The sequence below is a fragment of the Oryctolagus cuniculus genome, chromosome 3 (assembly GCF_964237555.1).
Source record: "Oryctolagus cuniculus chromosome 3, mOryCun1.1, whole genome shotgun sequence".
Taxonomy (NCBI): domain Eukaryota; kingdom Metazoa; phylum Chordata; class Mammalia; order Lagomorpha; family Leporidae; genus Oryctolagus; species Oryctolagus cuniculus.
In genome coordinates this window covers 152,716,918-152,732,154 of record NC_091434.1, presented here as the reverse complement: position 1 = coordinate 152,732,154, position 15,237 = coordinate 152,716,918, and the positions used below count along the sequence as shown (strand labels likewise).

Genomic DNA, 15,237 nt, shown 5'->3' with positions numbered 1-15,237 from the left:
ACAGGTGGGATTATATTAAACTGTGAAGCTTCCACTCCACAATGGAAATGATCAACAGTATGAAATGGCAACCTGAATAGTGAGAGAAAACATCTGCAAATCAAATGTCTGATAAGGGGCTGATATCTAAAATATATGTGGAGCCCCCTTAACTCGATGGCAAAACCTCTATAACCTGATGAAAGAATGGGCAAGAACATGAAAAGACATTTGTCCAAAAAAGACAAATGACCAACTGATATATGAAAGAATGCTCAACATCAGGAATCATCAGGGAAACAGAATTCAAAACCAGTGAGATTTTACCGCACTTGTTAGAATAGTCACTATCAAGAAGCTAAGAAGCATGGGGAAGCATGCGGAAAAACCGGAACACTTGAGTGCTACTGGTGGGAATGTAAAATGGTGCTGCTACTAAGGAAAATCATGTGGAAATTCCTCCAAATGTTAAAAACCAGAATCATCATATGATCTAGCAATTCCTTTCCTGAGTATTCACCTAAAAGAAGCGAGAACAGGATCTTGTTCAAGGCAACATTACTCACAATAGCTATGAAGTGGAAACAAATTAAACCTCCATGGACAATTGAATGGATAAAGAAAATATGGTCTATGCATACAATGGGATATTACTATCTTTAAAAAGAAAACCCTGATATGTGCTACAGCAGTCCACATATTTTCCTGCGGATGGAAGTTGAGAACATTAAGCTAAGTGACAAAGTCAGTCGCCGTGGGACAAATATTGTGTGATTCCGCTTATATGAGGTGGCTAATGCAGTCAAACTCACAGAAACAAAAGTACAGAAGTGGCTGCCAGGAGCTGGGGGGACGGACAGTGGGGAGTTGCTGCTCCATGGTAACAGTTTCAATCACGCAAAATGAAGAAGTTCTAGAGACCTGCTACACAACAATGTACATAAGGTTAACAGTACTTCTGTACACTTAAAATGTTGTTAAGAGGGTAGGCTTGTGTTGTGTTTTTGCCACACATGCACACACACACAAAGAAATGTCTAAAAAACAATTACAGAGGATAACTTCAAAAAGTTTGAAGGCACATAGATAAAAGACTTGTACTTTAATGTTAGAGGATAATCTTTAAAAGAACTCTAAAACCGATGATTCTGCCCCAGAAACAATAAATATACCCTTAATATCCAACCATAAAGTACAACTTAAGAGCTTCCCACCAACATTTTAAAGTACAAAAGTATTTAAAATGCATACAAAAAAGGATAGAAGGAAATATGCTTTTTTTATACTTTAAAATATAAAATATTGTTTTATAATACCACTAAAGAACAAAACCATCTCCAATATAGTCTGTAGCATAATTTAGCCTATGTTTTTGGAATCTTTTCAGAAATGAAAGCTCTCTTTGGAACTCTGAAGGAGTTAACATAATCTCTTCTAAAGCCAAACTTTGGCCCTGCAAGGAAGGGCTCGAGGTATGGCTACAGCGCACTAAGAGTGCTTGAGTGCTAGCTAACTCAAACCTGTGCGAATACATCACTGATGGAAATGTCACCTCCCATCAGCCTGCCCCAATGCAAATCTTGAGATTGCTAAGGAAGAGAAGGGCAAGTAAAGCTCATTTACAGAAGAAAACAATGAATAAAGTATAGCAACATAAAGATGAAGATACAGAATGGAGACGACCATAGCCCTTCATCTGTCCAGCATCGCGTGAGTTAAATGTTCCTTGAGAAATGGAGAATACAAAGCTCCTGGGGCTGGCGCTGTGGTAAAGTGGGTAAAGCCACTGCCTGCAGTGCTTGCATCCCATATGGGTGCTGGTTTGAGTCCCGACAGCTCCACTTCAGATCCAGCTCTCTGTTACGGCCTGGGAAAGCAGCAGAAGATGGCCCAAGTCCTTGAACCCCTGCACCTGTGTGGCAAGACCCGGAGGAAGCTCCTGGCCCCTGGCTTCAGACTGGCACAGCTCTGGCAGTTGTAGCCAATTGGGGAGTGAACCAGTGGATGGAAAACCTCTCTCTGTCTCTCCTCTCTCTGTGTAACTCTGACTTCCGAATAAATAAAATAAATCTTTAAAAAATTAGAAAGCTCCTGTTTTAATACTATTACATGGAAAGCATCTCCTAATGGTTTAGAAATTTATTTTGTTGGGACTGACATTGTGGTGTAATAAAGCCACTGCCTGCAAAGCTGACATCCCATTTGTGTGCCAATTTGAGTCCTGTACTTCTGATCTAGCTACCTGCTAATGCACCTGGGAAAAACAGTAGAAGATGGTCCAAATGCTTGGGCCACTGCACCCAAATGGGAGACCCAGAAGAAGCTCCTGGCTCCTGGCCTTGGCCTAGCCTAGCCCTGGCTATTGCGGCCATTTGGGGGGTGAACCAGCAAATAAAAGCTCGCTCTCGCTCTCGCTCTCTCTCTCTCTCTCTTTCTCTTTCTCTTTCTCTATCTGTGTGTGTGTGTGTGTGTGTGTCTCCTCTCTCTGTAACTCTGACTTGCAGGTAAATAGATAATCATTTCTAAAAAAATTCTTTTCTTAAGCTGTGTAATCAATTCTTGAAAATCACGGCATCATTAGGATCCTAACACCTCCATTGTTCTTAAAAGGGAATAAACAGTAGGTACATAATGCACTGGAGTGAGAGACCACAGAGGGCAGGGATTAATTCTGGTGCCAGGAGCTACAGGCTTCCTGGTGGTGGCTTTAGTGGCAGGGTGTGGTGGTGAAGGATGAGTAGGATTTCCTGGGAGGAAGCCGGGACAAAAGCGGGGTAGGATCCTTCTGAAGTGAATGAACCTCTAAAAGGAAAAGAACCTCCTAAGGAGTTTACACTGTCTCCAGAGGGAGCTGGGGACACTGCTGTGGTTTCTCCAGAGGGGAGTGACAACTCATTTTGTAAAGATCAGTCTACGGGCTTTCTTCTTCCTTACTAACCTGTGGCAAATCTAAAACTTCAGAAAGCTTAGTGGTTAGCACTCGGTAACTTCAATAGACTCTCCTTCAGAATAGAGTTGCGGCATTGATTTCCCAGGCCTGTGGTATGTGCAAGGACATCACTTATCCTGCTCCTTATGTTTGCAGGTGAAAGGAGTGCTTGAGAGTAATATTCCTGGGATATTATCAGATGATGAAATATTACCTACGTGCCTTTGCTTAACGGGATACCCAGTGAAAATAAGCTGGAAATTTACAGAAGTTCTCAGCTACTGTTTGAGAGAGAGTTATATATAATTTTTCTCCCTCTGGGTAGACTATAATTAGGGAAAATAGCATATCGATACTAACGATTCCAATGGTAGGCCACTGAAAACCTTCTGTGACAGAGAAACAGGCCTTCCACGCGTCCAAGATATGACAGTATATGTAAGAAATCTGAAATCTCCACAAGGAAGCAAGCGCCTTGGAAGCAACCTGCCCTCCATCATTAGAAGGGTTCAGTCAGGGCTAGTCTGCCCCCTGGTGGGATCTGGGAAGCACAGGAGGGTGATATTTAAGAGGAGATAACCCAAAACCAGTCTGAGCTCTGTCAGCTTTGCTGTGTGACCATGAGCGGGGTACTCAACCTCTCCAAACCTTCGGTGCCCTCATTCACGTAATAGGGACAATAATGTGGTACAGCTCATAGTGTTGTTACGAAAAATAAACAAGAGGGGATGTGTAATTCAGTTAGTACTGTGCTGGCACAAGGAAACCTTCAACAGAAACCATTAACAAAAACTGATCATATTCTTATGAGCAGAGTCAAGTTCAGCATCAGGAGGGGATCCAGATGAATGCTAAGGCCCCTTCTTACACCAAAGAGAGTTTATATCCTGCACTGATGTCTTATTAGTGCTACAACTATCCTCTGCCTGCAAAGGCACCAGTGTGTGTTTGCTTAAGAATTAGCAAGCAGTCCAACACATGATAGAACAGGTGTAAAAGAAGTTTAGGGGCTGGCGCTGTGGTGTAGTGGGTGGGGCCGCCGCCTGCAGTGCTGGCATCCCATATGGGTGCTAGTGCAAGTCCCAGCTGCTCCATTTCTGATCCAGCTCTCTGCTGTGGCCTGGAAAGCAGTGGAAGATGGCCCAAGTCCTTGGGCCCCTGCACCCGCATGGGAGACCCAGATGAAGCTCCTGGCTCCTGCTTGGGATCGGCACAGCTCTGGCCATTGCAGCCAATTGGGGAGTGAACCAGTGGATAGAAGACCTCCTCTCTCCCTCTCTCCCTCTCTCCTCCCTCCCTCTCTCTGCCTCTGCCTCGCTGTAGCTCTTTCAAATAAATCTTAAAAAAAAAAAAAAAAAAAAAAAAAGTTCAGAGCACTGTCTACAGCACATGTGCCCCAAAGTGGTGGTTACTTCTGAAGAGAGGAAGCCTTTCCCCTGTGCAAATGTGACCGGATGACGAGGACCAGGCAACAGGACCCCCTCAGCACAATCACTAAAAAGCCAAGTGGTGGGAAATCTGTTTACATGGGTACCCTATCTTTCCTCAGCTTCTTTTAGAAAGGACAGTGAAATCAAATATTTCAAGTGTTTCTGCTTTTAGAGTAATTCCATTTTGTAGGCAGAATGCTAGCTGACCATGGCAGCCTTAAGTTATTTCTTGGGACTGTGAACACCTTCAGAGACTCCCTTAACCACTTCAGACCACCAGAGAAGGAAATAACTAATTCAATCAAAATATCTATATCTAACCAACAATTATTGTATTGATTTTCTGTCTTGTACCCCAGGATTGCAATGCCTCAGTTAGGAAAACTAGAATAGTTAAGGCCTGGTTCTTAGACAAGTCAAATAAGTCATCTGTAATAATCTAAAATTATATGGGGCTCAACTGTTTTTCAGGAACTTCAAGTGTATTTTCACTTGATCTTTATCAAAAAGGATAGGCACGGCTTACATTTTTTATATTTTTTGAAAGAGAAGGGAAAACAAAAATTTGAGATTGAGATGCTAAATGCATGGTTACATGGTTGACGAATGACAGAGCCAGAACCTAAGCTCACGTTTTTTGCCTGAGAAGCCAGGATATCATTGCCTAACATTACTTCTAAGAGAGCCTTATTTATGCTCATAGAATAGCTCAGTAGTTAGAGAATGCCATTCGATAAATATTAATGGATGACCTAAGTTTACTGTAATTCAGGACAATATTTTCACAGTAAGCTTTAAATTTTGACCAAAGTTGAATGAACGCTTTTAGTTTAGGTAAAAATACATTACATAAAGCTATATATTTATGTACAAGATATATAAGTGACAAACAACATGCCAGTGTCTCTCCACTAGAGCTAGAGTGGATTCAAACATTCTTATGCAAACGTGGCACAGCGAACAACTCTTCAATTTCCCGTTAAGTGAAAAGATGATCTTGACTTGAGTAAAACCTCAGGAATGGTATTAGGTCACTCTTCTCTGTCACTCTGGATATCAACACAATAAAGTAGGTAACTCCATAAATCATCTCCAGCACACAAACAACACCCTTTCGCCACAGTTCTGAGCAATACAAGCAAGCAGCCTTCATTTGCCATCTTTCACTGGGGAGTCTTCACCAGACGCTTTGCTGAGAGAGTTATGCCTTGTAATACCTGATGTGAGTCACAGGGATAGTTTCTAAGAAGTCAGAATGTGCTCCCCATAGAGACACAGCTACACTCAGGTACCCAAATACAGGTACATCATCGGTATACCTCCACCTTTTGAACAAAGATTACAGAAATATCCTCTGCCTTCATTTGATTAATTTCTCCAGAAGCAACATAAAAAAAGCATGTCAGAAATATGTGGTATTTGTAAGTTGGTCAATCATTTGATTAACACCTAAGAGAAATATTTGCTACTCTGTATTCCTGTTAAAATGGCATTCACAAAGCAAAATATTTTTCATACACTGAGGTTTTCCATATCATTTTCTTCCCAATACTGTCATTTATTTATAGAGACATGGACTGTCACATTGGTCAGTTTTTATCAGTTTTATTCATAACCAGTATTACTGCCCAAGGTTTATTTGATCTACACAGATGATACCTGGCGTGGAGTTCCCATCAAACACATCTGTGCCTTGAGGATCTGCAAGTTTTGCCAGTTTCACGATTCCTGACCTGTCCCGCTTAAGCGCAGTGCGCCATATGAAGGGCCCAGGCTCACCTTTGGCACGTGAGGGTTGAACTCCACAGCTCTGTGAATGGCCTCCACTGCGTTCATCTCGGCTGTGCTCAGGCCCCGCCGCGAGGCAGCCTCGGGAGAGAATCTGCAAAGCAGAAAGACAAACAACATCCAGTTGGGACCGCTGCTTGGGCATCCGCTGGGAAAGGCATCTACAGAACAAGGGCCCATAAAAACATAGCGAGCCGATGACACGAGCTCTCCAAACTCCTTCTACATGGAACCTCTGAGTGACTCCTCGACCAAGGCCAACAAAATCCCCAGCAGAAGCGGAGAGCGTGCTTGCATCTAATCACAGCGGGAGTGAAGTTCAGCTGTCAGGTCTGTCTGTCTAAATAGCTAATCTACATTTTCTACAAGGAACCTGCTTGGATGAGGGGAGGGAGGAAGGCTCACAAGGGCAGACGGTGTAGGAAAAAGAGAAAACTAGGTTACAGAAGAGCGCACTTGGTTAAAAACAGAACTGGGGAGAATTTTAAAGGAGGCTCCCAACCCCTTGTCAGTGCTGCCACGGAGGGTTAAGTTGCAGCTTCAGCAGCAGGCGAGCCTGCTCAGGACCGTACAGGCAGGGGCTGTGCACACCGAAACTGTGGGTGAGACACCTGCCCAAGTGAATGAAAAAAAAAACCAGACCATGCAATCTCTTTCTCACCTCACACCCAGGGCTAACTCCAGAGCTGTGCTTGGCAGGCAGACACCACAGGGGAAGCTGTGACAACCCTGGCCCTGCCCTCCCAAGCTGGAGTCGCTGTGTAGGGAGAAAAGATGTTGCAGTAGGTACTGGCGATCTACAGGATAAAAAAGAATGAAAGAAAATTACTTCGGTCTTGAAGTGCACACACACTTAACAGCAAACCTGTCTGACACAGCAGAGGCTGTTTTCCTTTCCTCTGCTTTTCAGCACTACAGAGGGTGGCACGGGGACATCGCAAGTGTTTATGAACTCAAAACAGTCAAGCCATCTCTATGCTTTTCACCTGCCAGTCATCCTTGGATGCTCAGGCAAATTCTAACTGCCACAGCCACCTGCCTGGATCAAACAGGCCAATGTCCCACTCAGCTGACATCTCAAAGCAGAGAGACCCTGGCTAGGCAGATAATTTGGAACTGAGGAGGCGGAGAATGGGCAGATGGCCATCCCCTCTACCACGTCACATGTCTGTACAAGGACCACTCAGTTACGGGCTGCTGCAGGAACAGTAGTATGCAAAAACTGAATTAGAGGACAGCATTTTGTTAAAGTCCTAAGCAGGCCTTTGTTATCTACTGTCTGGCCAAGAAAAAAGAAAAAAGAAGTCATCTCAGAGGCATGGAATTTCCTATAAATCTCTCTGTAGGGACCCATACACCCTTACAATACCTGGGGATATACGTTCCTTCCTTTTAGTACTGAAAGAAAAGATCAGCACGTTTTGGAAAATGCATGCTCATAAGCAGGGGTCTCCCAGACTAAGAGAAACTTCCAGAGAAATCCCTCAGAGGCAACACATCTCCTCAAGTCCTGTTGGGCATGCAGTATTGCACAAGTTATTACTCACTTACTTGTCAGAGACAGCTCTTGCTTTGAGCAAGGCAGCTGTGTAGCATATTGTTGCCGACTTTGGTAAGCTTATATCTGTTAGAGAAAAAAGAAAGTAGGAACTCTTGTAAGTCTGCAGGAACAAAAAGCAAAGATTTTCAACACACTAGCATTTTAATCACAGAAGTCCAATAAAGCACAAATTAAGAATTATGTAAGGCATACATTACACAAGAACTTCAGCTACAGTACACTGCACCAAGTGGAATGAAACAAAGTATAATTTGTATTTTTGTGAATAATTCAAGTTTATAATACACGAGACACATACGTAGAGTTTAAGTGGAAAATGGCTCTTAATATAAAAATTTAAATATTACATGAAATCTGTGATACATAAAAGGCAAATAGGAACCCTTTGTAAATTACAAAAATTTCTCAACAATCATATGAAGTATCAATGTGAAGAAAAAAATAGATAGACTTTTGGGGCTGGCGCTGTGACAATAGGTTAAAGCCACGGCCTGCAGCATCAGCATTCCAGATGGGCATCAGTTCGAGTACCAGCTGTTCCACTTCTGATCCAGCTCCTTGCTATGGTGCCTGTGAAAGCAGCAGAGGATGATGGCCCAAGAGGGCCCCTATACCCATGTAGGAGACCCAGAAAAAGCATCTGACTCCTGCCTCCAGCCTGGCCTAGCCCAGCCATTGCAGCTGTTTGGGGAGTGAAACAGCAGATGGAAGATCTCTCTGTTTCTCTTGCTCTGTAACTTCGCCTTTCAAATTAAATAAATAAATAAATCTTTAAAACAGATATTTTTAATAACTCTACACAGCTTAATAAATTAGTCTTTTTTTTTTTTAATTCAAGGGGCAGAGAGATAGACACTGGCAAACAAAGCTCTCATCTGCTGGTTCACTTTCAAATGCCTGTAAGGGCTGGCTGGGCCAGGCTGAAGCTAGGAGCCAGGATCTCAACCCAGGTCTCCCATGTGGGTGGCAGAACTCAAGCTGAGCCATCATCTGCTTCTTCCCAGGGTCTGCATTGGCAGGAATCTGGAGCTGGGAGCCAGATCTGGGAATCACACTCAGGCACTCAGATATGGGATGCAAGCTTCTTAATCATTAGGTCAAACATCTGCCCAATGAATTATTGTGTATTGGTCAGATTTAAATGATATTTACATTTCAGGAATTTGAAGAAGTTCATATTCAGTTTTTAAGAATGTTTGTTAAAAATATAAGTCAAAATCAAGGAGAAATACATAAGTCATACATGTAATTTCTAAAAGGCATGTATATAAAACCTTTATAAAAATATATAATTGAGTTCATTCAAACCAATGATAAATCTCCTTTCAGAAAAGCCTAATTGGTCATCCAGAAAATAAGTTTCCTTCAGTTTCATGGAAAATTTCAGATGCAGGGGCAGAGGCAGGTAACAGATTCAGATTATGAGTTTACCAGGATTCAACACATGGTATACTGACAATAGACACAAAGAGGTCAGTCCATTGGGAAATTTCTTTTCAAATCATGAGTCCATCCTTTCCAGAATCGGATGAGTTAGTACTTCCTTAACACTTGTAACCAAGTTCACACTATGACACAGAGATACCTTCTTAATTCAGAGCAGGTGAAACTATGCCATCTGCAGGTGCTGCAAAATGCACTCTAGGTTAGAGGAGTTAGAGGAGCTCATGGGATACCTGGCAAGTGTCTCTTAGGGCTGTTTTCAGCTGAGAAAGAATTATATTACAGTAGGAGTAAAAAGGAAAGTCCCATAATTAGCAATAGCTAAGAGCAGAGGAAAATAATTTCCCAAAAGAAAACCACTCTTTTCCAATATCAAGTATTTGCCATCAACTCCAGCCTGAGATATTTCACTAAAAGGGAAATTTCAGTGACATTGACAAACTACAATGATAAAAAACACTAGCACAGAACTTAAAGGGAAGTAAAAGAACCCTGATCACATAAATTATATGCAAGCAAAATTTTGCCATCACACACGTACGAAATAATACTGTGCTTATGACCAGGAGAAGAATGCCAGACACCTGTGGCTTTGACTTGCTGCTTTTCCAACATCTAAATACTCAACAGCTTTCCAGTGTGGAAAATCAGGGCAGGAACCAGATTATCTTGTGTAGGCTCTACTCAGTGACTGTTATTGAAAGTAAGAAGCTGTGGATAATACACGTTCTACTTAAAAGTTCATAGTTTTTACTGAAGTGCATACTTTTTATTGTTTCCACTCTTCCTGGTATGATCTGTGTTCCTTCTGCATCAACATGACATATTTCTGTGGGGTGGGAACCAATGAAAAGCCCTCGTAGGGCTGAGGTGGGACACAATGATCACAGTACTTCAAGGCAGCAGAACAGCAAGAGTCTCACTTTTGATAAAGTAAACAAAAATTCTTGTTACGTAAGAGTTAATGTCTCAAAGAGGAAGAGCAAATTGCCTTTCAGTGGTTACCTAATCAGACAGGCACTTTTAGTTGGAAATGAAGAACTAGATTAGAATTGAGGTGCTGCAACAAAATACTAGAGATGCCTAATCAAAGGTGACCCTGAATCCAGAACTATGCCCTTCCATTCCCATCCTCAACTAGAAAAATGCAACAGGATTCAGCAACATTATGACTGCTCTAGTACATGTTCACAACTTTTAAATTTTTCATTCCTAGAACGGGCCATCAAAGAAGGAGGTACCTTTCTCTGAAGGGAGGAGAGAACTTCCACTTTGACTATGGCCTTGTCTAAATATGATTGGAGTTGGCGAACTCAAGAGGCTTCCACAGCCTTGGCAGCTCATGACAAGAGCCTAGGGTGATTACTGATGCCATAAATAAGAATGTCAATTGTTAAATCAACAACAGGCGTCACTGTGCACTTATTCCCCATGTAGGATCTCTGTCCTTAATGAGTTGTACAGTGTGAGTTAATGCTATAACTAGTACTCAAACAGTACTTTATACTTTGTGTTTCTGTGTGGGTGCAAACTGTTGAAATCTTTACTTAATATATACTAAGTTGATCTTCCATATATAAAGATAATTGAAAATGAATCTTGATGAAGAATGGGATGGGAGAGGGAGTGGGAGATGGGATGGTTGCGGGTGGGAGGGAGGTTATGGGGGGAAATCTGCTATAATCCAAAAGTTGTACTTTCAAAATTCGTATTAAAAAAGTTTTCAAAATGTTTTGTTCCTATTCCTTTATTGTACATAAATTAAATGGTAGACATGTATAGGCATAATACTCTTAAAAATAAAAGAAATACTTTAATTAATATAAATTGGAGGAAGCAGGAAATGTAAAATCACATCTGTGTCTAATGTTCCTTTCTTTTACTATTGCTATAAGACAATACAATCTCCTTCTCTTAAGGTTCCTCATTTTTGGTAAGAATTAAATCTAGGGTATTACTCGCATATTTTGTCTACTTTAGTGATAACTTTAGTGTCAGCAAGGCAAAAATTTATCAGATGCTTTTATTTTAGCAAATAAGACATACAGATCTACTTGGGTAGGCATTCAATATCAGGCACTCCACCATCTCCAAATTCACAATTTTAATATGAAGTATATAGGTAGACTCCATCTGTTCCCCACATTCCATATGTTTTCTCCCCATGTCATTGTTATGACTCAGCAGGTAGGCATCGTGTTACATGAATCCTGGCAACCTCTTCACTATGTCTTATACTCCCTCAAAATTTTCTGAGGCTTATGCTGAGTACACATTGCTCTCAATATCCTGTAATTAACAGAATACGAAGGAGCACACAACATTCAGTGAGTGTGCAGTTAGGTGCCTGCCACATGTCATTCCATTCACTGATGGACTCTTCATATGGCAGTGAGCTCATACGAGTATAAGGGAGCTGGAAAATTCTCACTGCCCAGTGAACGTATAGCTGAAGATTAGGCAAGAGGGATTTGCAGAAGAAAGAAGAGGCAAAAGGACACTTCAGGAGAAGAAAGAAAAGCCTCGAAGAAAATTTACAGGGAAGGTTTAGCTGAAATGCTTGCAGACTTCAACAGGTGCCTGTAAAAGTCTGAAAACATGGACCCCAACACAGAACGGTTTTTATTAATAGAGAGTGTTCACGGTGCATTACCCAATTACAAGCAAATCCATGCTGAAGAAACATACCAAGCACACCAATGTGAATTTATTTCTGCAAAAGTGACACCTCAAGAGGAGCCCCAGAGGGTCCTTCAGGTGTACAGAAGACGCTGTGATCACGGCAGGGGACAGTCCCATGTGTGTGACCGCCACCAAACACCCTCCAGCGGGACAAGATATGGAGGTGGGAGACATTGATGGTCCTCACCCGGTGTGGGCCCAGGCCAATATGTGTGCTTGTATCTTAGTTTTTAACAACAATGTTTGAAATGTTTAAAAAAGAATAAATTTTTAAAAGAAAAAATTTACAGATATAAATATCTTTGCACAGCTATCCAAGGTGATTTTGCCTTAAGTGTTATAAGAGTCAAAAAGTTAAATAATTTAAATATTTATAAAGTAAAAAAAGTTACAGTATGGTCAGATTATTACTGAAGCAAAAAATAATTTTTTTATGAATTTAGCATAGTGCTGAAGCATAGAGTGTTTTAAAAGTCTATGGTTGTGTAGAGTAACGTTTTGGCCTTCATATTCAGTCACCATCCATTCTCTGACTCACCCGGAACTGCCAGTCCTGAAAGCTCCACTCACAGCTAAGTTCCTTTTACAGGTACACTGTTTTTGATCTTTTGTACCATATTTTTGCTGTACTTTTTCTATGTTTAGATACACAAATACCGCCATGTTTTCATTTCTGTGCAGTTTTCAGTTCAGTGACATGCTGTACAGGTTTGTGGCTTAGGGGCAACTGGCTCTACCACAGAGCCCAGGTGTGTGGCAGGACAAGGCATCTGGGTTTGTGGAAGTACACTCTACCACGTTCCCACAATGATGATGCCCCCTAGTGATGCACCTCTCCGAACTTATCCCCGTCATTACGTGACTTGTAACTATAGGTTAAAACAGGATGATTTGCTCACCTAGGAAAGAAACAAACAAAAAAAATTCTGTGCTGTCATTCCCACTTGTTTAAAGAAGAAAAATCGAATTTACCAACTCTATTATGCTAACATTTAAAAAACCCTACAAATGTCTCCCTGCTGGAGAAACCTGTGCTCACTGTAGTGCCTGAAACCACCACAATGGCGTTCCACCCTCTCTCAGGTCTGAGTGCTTTTGCTCTACGTGTTCATCACCATTGTCAAAAATAAGCTGAGGGTATGAACCCATCCATGGTGCTGCTCTCTTCACTCCGCAGCCAGATTTAAGCCATTGTTCTGCTGAAATTGCCTCCAGGTCGCAAGGCCTTCAGAATAAAACCTAAGCCAGGAACCAAAGCCCATAGAGGCTGGTGCCTCCTTATTCACTCAACTTCTCTTTTGCCCACTACTGCCGCCGTCCTCTTCTCCCCTGCTCTATAGGACCCAGAGCGTTCTTTACATAAGCCAGGTCAACTGTGCTCTCCCACCTTTGGCTCAAGCACCTTCACTGTCTCGTTCAATTTAGATGCAGCCTCCACTGGGAAGGCTTCCCTCACTTCCCCTTACTGGGTGAGGTGCCCCTTCCACCTTGCGTTAATGTCTATCACGGTCCTTAGACTTTATAGCAATTGTATGTGCCCTTAATGGTGTCTGCTCTGTATATGGTGTGCTTTAGGAGTAAAAGCCATGTTCTTCATCACTTTGGACCCATAGCAGAAAATAGAGTTTGTGGTCAGTATTTGCTGAATGAAATCCTAAAACAATGTAGTAACATCTCACACTTCTTAATATGTTAGCTTCCTTAAACTTGCAACCATTTATATCCAATTTAGTTCCTGGAAGCCAAAAGTGATCAATGTTGATGGTGCCTTAAGAGGGAGTCTGAAATTTATTTCTCAAAATGTGTACTGCACCTATCTTGCTTGTGCCACTCCAGCAGAATGCATGAAATTGTGTTGCTGCTCTAATCTGGATGTCTATTCGAAACAGCGATGGATGAAATGTGGAGCAGTAAGGAAAAAAAATGTAAAAGTTATAACAAGGTTGAAGAAAAATACAATCTTTGGCCAGAGACAAGGAAGGCAAACCACACCTCTTTGGCCACTTAAGGATACTTTATTGGAATGATGTTGCTAAAAGAAAAGGTCATATTAGGGAGAATGACTCTTAAAGCTTCAAAAGTCATAAATGGCTCATAAGAGCAAACTCTGAATGCAATAATCTTGGAAGAAATTTACGTTTTTATAACTGTTAATTAAAAGGGCCTTGGAAAACCCATTGAGCAAAAGTTTAGATAGATTTTCAATGATAATCTTCTTAACCTAATTTTCTTTTGTTCCTTTACCAATAGTAACAATTGAGATGTAGCTTTAAAAGGATCTTAACTGTTCCTATGCATGAGATGGCTAGGTCAACGAAAGATCAAGTCTCATCACTACTATTCTAAAAACATTTCCAAGGGTAGCAGCCAGCAGATACATAAAGCCCTAACCACCTCAAAAATGAGGGCACTGTGTCACAGTGGTATCTCAATTTAACCATTCACTCACTGGGCACAGATGTTCTGAATGATTACCTTAGGACAGGAGTCCAAGACAGAGAGGACACAGGGCCTGCTCCCAAAGGGTTTCCCTTCTCTGCATGTTCCAAATTCACTGAGCACTGATTCATCTCACTCAACAGACTGTGGGTTTTGTTTGTTTCTTGTTTTTTGATATCTTTCTCTACTAGACTGAGAACTTCTTGTGACACAGAACAGAACATATTCATCTCTGAATCCAGAAACACCTGAAAGTCAGCAATCTAGACATGATGAGCTTGTTGTATCTTTGCTGAAGGAATTTGAAAAAAATTAACTGAATTGCCCTCTATAGTCCTTTAAGATCATGAAGCACCAGGTATCCCATTTCCTGCTCAGGCAACAAATTGATAAAATCTCTACAAGGTTTACTTGAAATTCATATTACTCCAACACATGGCCTTCCCAAATGTTTGTGGAGCCATGAATCAACCCAACAAACAAAAATGGAAAAAATGAACAAAAGAGCAGTCAACTTCTCCTTCGTAACCTGTTTGTGTTGTGTTGTTGTCCCATTATGTGATGCTATCCGCCATGCAGATGTCTTCAGTAAAGTTTTTCAGTTTACTCCTGCTCAAGACACAATGCAAAGAAAAGAGAAGAATCACAACTTCTGTCCATAGGCATTTGTTGCTGTTGGTGGCAGGTAGTATGAGGCCTTTTTGCCACATCTTCAAAAAACCAGTCCAAGGTCCCCCTTCAACTAAGGGTAAAAATGTCACCGAATAAATTAAAAGCACTGATACACAAAAACCTCAAAAAGATGTGTCACATGGGAGTTCAATGATTCAATCAGGAAATTCTAGATGACCTTAGTAATTTGGGGCAGGGGGAGGGGCAGGCAATACACATTCTACTACACCCAGAAAATTCATCTAATGCTACAGAGCCAAATTCCAGATGTTATTTGCAACTTTTGGACTGGATTACCCAGAAGGTCTGTGTCA

At 41.5% G+C, this 15,237-nt stretch overlaps 1 protein-coding gene across 34 annotated transcripts in view; it reads right to left on the bottom strand.

Moving 5' to 3' along the window:
* ST7 (suppression of tumorigenicity 7) overlaps positions 1-15,237 on the bottom strand; it is a 295,626-nt gene that overhangs the window by 34,903 nt on the left and 245,486 nt on the right. For 29 of the 34 annotated variants that reach the window (XM_070069824.1, XM_070069825.1, XM_051847997.2 and 26 more), the window contains 2 exon segments: positions 7,678-7,750; positions 6,118-6,220 (listed from right to left, as the gene is read on the bottom strand). In XM_070069824.1, coding sequence (XP_069925925.1) covers positions 6,118-6,220; positions 7,678-7,750 — 176 coding nt within the window. 34 annotated transcript variants of the gene reach the window in all.